The sequence below is a fragment of the Panthera pardus genome, unplaced genomic scaffold (genome assembly GCF_024362965.1).
Source record: "Panthera pardus isolate Hobbes unplaced genomic scaffold, ASM2436296v1 HiC_scaffold_26, whole genome shotgun sequence".
NCBI lineage: Eukaryota > Metazoa > Chordata > Mammalia > Carnivora > Felidae > Panthera > Panthera pardus.
Genome location: NW_026526832.1, coordinates 5,892,415 through 5,899,485, shown reverse-complemented (window position 1 = coordinate 5,899,485; position 7,071 = coordinate 5,892,415). Strand labels below are relative to the sequence as shown.

At 59.5% G+C, this 7,071-nt stretch overlaps 1 protein-coding gene across 1 annotated transcript; it reads left to right on the top strand.

Moving 5' to 3' along the window:
- Positions 1-876: 876 nt before the first annotated feature.
- Positions 877-3,212, top strand: DUSP2 (dual specificity phosphatase 2). The gene is made up of 4 exons (XM_019446107.2): positions 877-1,386; positions 1,484-1,605; positions 2,019-2,238; positions 2,341-3,212. Exons 1-4 carry the CDS (start codon positions 999-1,001, stop codon positions 2,553-2,555), a joined length of 945 nt encoding a protein of 314 aa, XP_019301652.1. The 5' UTR covers positions 877-998; the 3' UTR covers positions 2,556-3,212.
- Positions 3,213-7,071: the final 3,859 nt, after the last annotated feature.

Sequence of the window (7,071 nt, the reverse complement as noted above, 5' to 3'; positions counted from 1 at the left end):
TGGAGGAGGCAGATTCTGGTAGTTCTTCTCCCTCTTCCCCTCGGTGAGGCTCTTGAAATTCCCACAAGGCCCCAGGGAGAGCCCAGCAACGTCAGCCAGAGTTCCCCTTCCGAGTAGGCCTGTGACTTGGGGAAGTGCTTCGCCCTGGGCCCCTGGGGTTTCCCTGGGCCCCAGGGGAAGCCTTGCCCCACTCATAACGGGAAACTTATCATAGGCCCCCCGCCTTTCCCCTGGAAGGTCCAGGGGTCCTTCTCATGCCAATGTCCAGGGGTCTTGGGCCCAGAGGATAATAGTCCGGGCTAGCCTGGCCACTAACCTGCTGTAAGACCCAGAGTGCTGATCTCAGCCATGCAGTGCGGGAGAGGAGGGAGAAGGGGAAATAAAGTTTCTCCTGTGCGAGATTTCTAACTAGAAAAGGGCCATCTCAGCATGGCTTCCCAGTCTTCAGTGTAAAAATCATCACAATGTCATTTTTTTTGGGTAACAAATTCCTAGAGGGAAGATCCTGGAAGAGAAAGGCAGAAGGCAGAGGAAGCTCGGCAAGGGGCACCGCTGGCGCCGAAGTCTCTGGGCACGGGGATGTGCACCTGAGAAGCCAGTTCCCAAGCACTGAGCAGTGTGGAGCAGCTCAAGGGGTGGGAGCGTTCTTCCAGGCTAGGGCGCAGAAGTGGCGGGTGGCATTCGCGCCCCGCTGATCCTGGCAAACGCCTTCCCTCCCCAGCTGGTCCCGGCTTCCTCCCCCACCCTCCGCCCGCCCCGTCCCCGGGCCCGCCCAGCTCGCGCCAGCTGCGGGCCGCGGGGGCGGGCGCCGGCGCCTTCCTGCTGCCCTTGTATGGTGACCCGGGAGGCCGGCCCAGGGGTACTTAAGCCGGGGCGCCGCCCAGGGCGCCCAGAACCCTCCTTTCGGGCAGCGCGGAGGCCGTGAGAGTCCGGGAGCGCTCCGGATTACAAGAAGAGGAAGCGCAGTTAGAGGGGCCCGAAGAGCCACGGCCGTCGCTATGGGGCTGGAGGCAGCGCGCGAGCTGGACTGCGCGGCGCTGGGCGCGCTGCTGCGGGAGCCGCGGGAGGCCGAGCGCACGCTGCTGCTCGACTGTCGCCCCTTCCTGGCCTTCTGTCGGCACCACGTGCGCCACGCGCGGCCCGTGCCCTGGAACGCGCTGCTGCGGCGCCGAGCGCGGGGCCCGCCCGCCGCCGCCCTCGCCTGCCTGCTGCCCGACCGTGCGCTGCGGGCGCGCCTGGCCCGCGGGGAGCTGGCGCGGGCCGTGGTGCTGGACGAGGGCAGCGCCTCGGTGGCCGCGCTCCCGCCCGACGGCCCGGCACACGCGCTGCTCTCCGCGCTGCTGCCCGAGACCCGCGCGGGGCCCACGGCCGTCTGCTTCCTGCGAGGTGAGCGCCGCCCGCGCCGGCCCCCTCCCGGCCCACGCTCCCAGCCCGCCGCCCCCGCCGGGCCCACCCCGCTAACCGGCCCTCTCCCTCCCTGCAGGCGGCTTCGACGGCTTCCAGGCCTGCTGCCCCGATCTGTGCTCCGAGTCCCCCGCCCCGGCCATGTCGCCTGTTGGGGCCGAGAACAGCCGTTCTGACGCCAGGGCTCCCTTTTACGACCAGGTGAGTTGAGATCAGGGCTCCGTGCACTGCTCTCCCCGCCACCTCCGTATTTGCCCGATAGGCACCTCTGGGGAAAGAGGCCGCCACTTGTGGATGCCAGGAGTCTCTCCATGTCCACATTCGTGTGTGTGTGTGTGTGTCCGCAGCAAATGGGAGCACATCTATGTGTGTATGATATGGGCTGCTCACGTGAAACTGTGTGCCTGAAGTGTATTTGGGGCCTTGATGGGGGAGGTGTGTGTTTGTGTGTGTCCCCTTGTGTCCTCGTATTCTTGAGTGTGATCCTGGTCAGGATAGGCTGAGGGCTCCTCTTGTCCAGGCCAGCCTGCCCTCTCTTCCCTCACTGGTGTTCAGGCTCTCCAGGCCTGGGCTGAGAAGACCTCACCATCACCCCTTTCCTCCTCTCCATGCAGGGCGGCCCGGTGGAGATCTTACCCTACCTGTTCCTGGGCAGCTGCAGCCACTCCTCCGACCTGCAGGGGCTGCAGGCTTGTGGCATCACAGCTGTCCTCAACGTCTCCGCCAGCTGCCCCAACCACTTTGAGGGCCTTTTCCGCTACAAGAGCATCCCGGTGGAGGACAACCAGATGGTGGAGATCAGTGCCTGGTTCCAGGAGGCCATCAGCTTCATTGGTAAGAGGGGGGCCCTCAGCCCAGGGACCTGAAGGGGCACCTGTCAGCTCCCCTGCCCGCCGTCTTGTCTGACCCTCCTCCCCTTCCCCGTCTCCTTTGCAGACTCGGTGAAGAACGCTGGAGGCCGGGTACTCGTACACTGCCAGGCGGGCATCTCACGCTCCGCCACCATCTGCCTGGCTTACCTGATCCAGAGCCGCCGCGTGAGGCTGGACGAGGCCTTCGACTTTGTTAAGCAACGCCGGGGAGTCATCTCCCCCAACTTCAGTTTCATGGGGCAGCTGCTACAGTTTGAGACGCAGGTGCTATGTCACTGAGGCAGGGCCGCACCTTGCTGGCTCCCCCAGGGCCACCGGGTCCCTCCGTTCAGGGAAAGCTGCCCCTTCCCTGGAATTCGAAAAGCCCCCAGCTGGTGGTGCTGGGAATGTGGGAATGCTGGACTTTCTCACCTGGTGCTCTTCTGCTAGGTTTGAGGGCTGGCCCTCATCCCGAGGGACCAGAATGGAGGGCATGTCTGCTTCCCCTCGCCCCTCCGTCTTCTGGCAGAAACTGACTGGACTCTACACCCATGGATTCCCACTGGTCCCACCACCGTGTTGGAGCCCTTGGCAGCCCGAGACCTCTAAGGGAACAAGCTGTGACAATCAGGAGCCCCGTCTGCAGGGGCGGGGAGGGGGGGGTTCCACTACAGGCCTGGAGTCTGAGCCCTGAGCTCCTGGGGAGCTGGGTGTCGGGGAAGTGACGCGTCTGGGGCGTCCGGACCTCTGTGCTTGCGTGTGCGCACGTGTGTGTGTGTGAGTGTTTCACGCCTGTATTGGCCAGGCGCTGGAAAGTTATTTGTGTTCAGCTGACATTTAACACTCCCTCCCCCACTTCCTCCCGGCCCTGTGGGCGGGGGTTGGAAACTTAGCACTTTATATTTATACGGAACATTGAGGATGCGTCAATAAAATATTGTTTTGTTTAAAAAACAACTTCTCAGGCGTCGGTCTCAAGTCAGTGCCTGGGAAAATGCTCGAACGCTGTTTCATCAGACCTCACCTTTCCTCGTGCCGGCAGTATCCAAGAAGTGGAAGGAAGAAGGTGCTGGTGGGGGGGCCTCACCTGCAGGAGGAGCCCCTCGGCCCTGCCCCCCACCTCCGCCCCCCCGTGTGGGTGTCCTGGCCCAGCTCTGTCTGTCTCCAGAGCTGAAGGAGGCAGTTTCAGGGAGACGGTCTCCAACCTTATTCCTGTGACTGGCTTTGGACCCTGTGGGGAAAAGGCCATGTGTCCATGGCTCGGGCCCCCCTTCCTTTTTGGAACGTGGGTGCATATGTACGTGTGCGGGTCTATGTCTGTGGCTGCTGCCACGGGTGTGGATGTCTGTTCTCGGCTCGCACACACCTACATGCCGTGTGTACTTGAACGTATCTGTGTGTGTGCCCACGCGTGTGGCTCTTCCCGTGGCCGTACGCACGTGTGTGTGCTAGGCCGGGCCCCCTTTTCCCTACAGGAGGGCAGCACAGCCTCTCTCACCTCTTCTCTCACACACCCGGGCCGGGCCCCCAAGCCTTGGAATGCCCGTTTGTGCCGGGGCTCCCAGAAGCCCCTGTTCCAGAGTTCCTTCTTGTCCCCAGAAGTCATGTGGCCCGGGGTCTGGTGTGGAGAACACGTCACCAGGCATGGGCTTGGTTGTTCTTTCCACCCACTCAAGTAGCATGCCTTGACCGAATATTGGTTACTTGCCTGGTTTGAGACTACGCTGTCTGGGGAGGCATGAGTCGTGGGCCCAGGCCAAGCCAGAAGTGGAGGGGCACATGCTGGGGCGGCCGGAAACGGGTACTGTGATTTGCCAGAGGGCAGGGGTGCTGAGGCCCTTGAGGACAGCTCTTGGACAGCTCACCCTGTGTCATTCAGCCTCCGCTCTGATGCTCCTGGCCGCTTGGAGTGTCATCTAACTCTGCCTTTCCAAACTCAGCTCAAGGGTCATCCCCGCGGAGTGCTGGCTCTTCCTTAGGAAATTCTGAGCGCCTGGCAGGGTGCACCTGAGGGGTGTAGTTTGACGGTTAGGGAGCCAGCTTTGCTCGCTGTATTTCAGTTCCCTTATCTGTAAAGTGGGGTTTTATTAGGAGCCCCTGGCAGTTAGGGTGGTCTTGAGAATGACACAAGTCAATCCGTTTAAGGGGCTTAGTTCAGCACCTGCACATAGTAGGTGCTCAGGACACGTTGGTGGATGGTCGGTGAAGGTTTTCGGGCGTGCGGGTGTGAAGGTATGCGTCTCCACTGGGCTGGATGCTCATGAGGGCAGGGCCTGTGGTCTGCTCTGCCCTCTGTGCCCGGGGTCTGGCACACGTGGGCACTCGTTCCACAAGGCCGGGTGAAGGACGAACAGCCCGCCCCCAGCGCCTTGCTCCTTGCTCCCTCGGCCGTCTAGGGGTGGGTGAGAGCTGGGCAGAGCCGGGCTTACTATCCGGGCTTCCTTAGGTCCTGAGTGGGGCTTCCGTTTGGACCTGCTACCAGCCGCTCAGCTTGGGGTTGTGGGGTGGGGAGAGCATGGGGGGCCCTGAGTCACGGGAGCCTTCCCACCACACGGTCACGTCTCACAAACAGCAGGACTGGTGGCTGCCCACCCCACCCTCACCGCTACCCCATCCCTTCCATCTACCCTCCCCATCCAGCCTCCCTTGCCTGTGTTTTTGTTTTCTAAACAAACGGCATTTCTGTCTCTCCCCCTCCTTCCTTCTTATTTATTTTTTAAATATATATATTTTTTTATTTGAGAGAGAGAGAACATGAGCAGGGGAGACGGGCAGAGGGAGGGAGGCGGGGAGAGGGTAGAGAGAGAGAGAGAGAGAGAGAGAAAGAATCTTAAGCAGGTTTCACGCTCAGTGCATAGCCTGATGTGGGGGGGCTCAGTCCCACAAACCTGGAACATGACCTGAGCTGAAATCAAGAGTCTGATGTTTAATCGACAGAACCACCCAGGTACCCCTTCCTTCCTTCCTTCCTTCCTTCCTTCCTTCCTTCCTTCCTTCCTTCCTTCCTTCCTTTCCTTCCTTCCTTCCTTCCCTCCCTCCCTCCCTCCCTCCCTCCTTCCTTCCTTCCTTCCTTCCTTTCCTTCCTTTCCTTCCTCCCTCCCTCCTTCCTTCCTTCCTTCCTTCCTTCCTTCCTTCCTTCCTTCCTTTCCTTCCTTCCTTCCTTCCTTCCTTCCTTCCTTCCTTCCTTCCTTCCTCCCCTCCCTTCCTTCCCTCCTTCCTTCCTTCCCAGGCACTATATCCAGCATGGCGCCCAACACAGGGCCTGAAACGACCCTGAGATCAAGACCCGAGCTGAGATCAAGAGTCGGACGCTTAACCAACTGAGCCATCCAGGCGCCCCTACTATGCCTAATTTGTAATTTAAGTGTTTATCATAGGTATGTTTGTATAGGAAAAAATACTATATATAGGGGTTTGTATTATCCACAATTTCAGGCACCCACTGGGGGTCTTGGAATGTATCCCCTGCAGAGACATTATACATTCGTGTATAACATAAAATGTATCATCTTTACCATTTCTAAGTGTACGGTAATGTTGAGCATATTCAAGGTCTCCAGAACTTTCCCATCTTGCAAAGCTGAAACTCTGTACCCATTAAACAACCACTCCCCATTTTCTCTTTTCCCCCAGGCCCTGGCAGCCACCACTCTTTCTGTCTCTGAACCTGACTGTATACTTCACAAGCGGAATCATACCATATTTTCCCTGCGGTGAATGGCTTATTTTGCTTAACGTAATGTCCTCAAGTCAAACTGTATCTCTCAACTGAGAATCTGTTGCTCTACCCAAGCAGGGCGATTCTTATTACGATTGTTTTACAAAGCACTCATCCGAAGCGGCCAGCTCCATGCATTTTTACACACATTAATACTGTGTCCGGGCACCAGGGGCACCTGTCTGTTCTCCCTGTGATTCTGACTCCTGTCTTTTGAGAAATGCTGGGTTCTAGGCACGGCAGGATGTGGAGAGGCACTTGTGGACGGCAGCCAGTGACCTTGCCTCGTCTCTGTTGCTTCTTTTCACTGGGCACTGGCTGGGGAGGTCCCCAAATCCCTCACCTCCAGGATTTAAATCCAGGTGGGACCCTTGGCGACCAAGCTCTGAGAATGGGCTTCTTCAGAGGCCAAGGAGCAGAGAGGAGGAGGGAGATGGGTAAGGAGCCTTAGTTTCTGGATCTGCGAAATGGGGATAAATGCCAGTCTTGCAAGGCTGTTGTGGGGGATGACAGGGGTAGTGTCCCTGCGAGGGTCCCGGTATGCAAGAGATCCCCCTTTCCACATGGCAGGCTTCTCTGGGGTGCTGGTTACGCCGGGCGTTCAGCGTGTAAACTTTTCCTGATCCCTACGCTTGTGATTGTCCGCTTATAAAAATTAGTGCCCTTTCCCTCCTCCCACAGACAGACTGTGGTGCCTCAGGGTCTCAGGCAGGTTTCCCCATGTCTGCGCACAGGGCGGGGGCAGGAACGGGTCTCCACATATTGGAGGATGAGGTCCACGCCAGGGCGCCCACCTCAGCACCCTTCTGTGGTGTTCCTCTGCCCCCTGGTGGTGGGAGGGGACCTCAGAAGAGGCACACTCCCAAGTGGGCCCCTCCCTCCCTGCAGGGCGCTTTGTGCCTGGATTCTTGCCTTCTTGCCCACTTCAGCCAGGCTGGGAAGGGTTGACTAGGGTCCAGAAGGCTCGGCCTGGGCTGGGGGTGGGGGACACAGGTAGGAGTGGGTAGGGCAGCAGGTGGAGTTGGTTGGGGCAAGGCTGCAGGTGGGGGCTGGAGACGCAGCTATTTAAGCGTGGGAGTGGGGGTGGGAGTGGCTGGC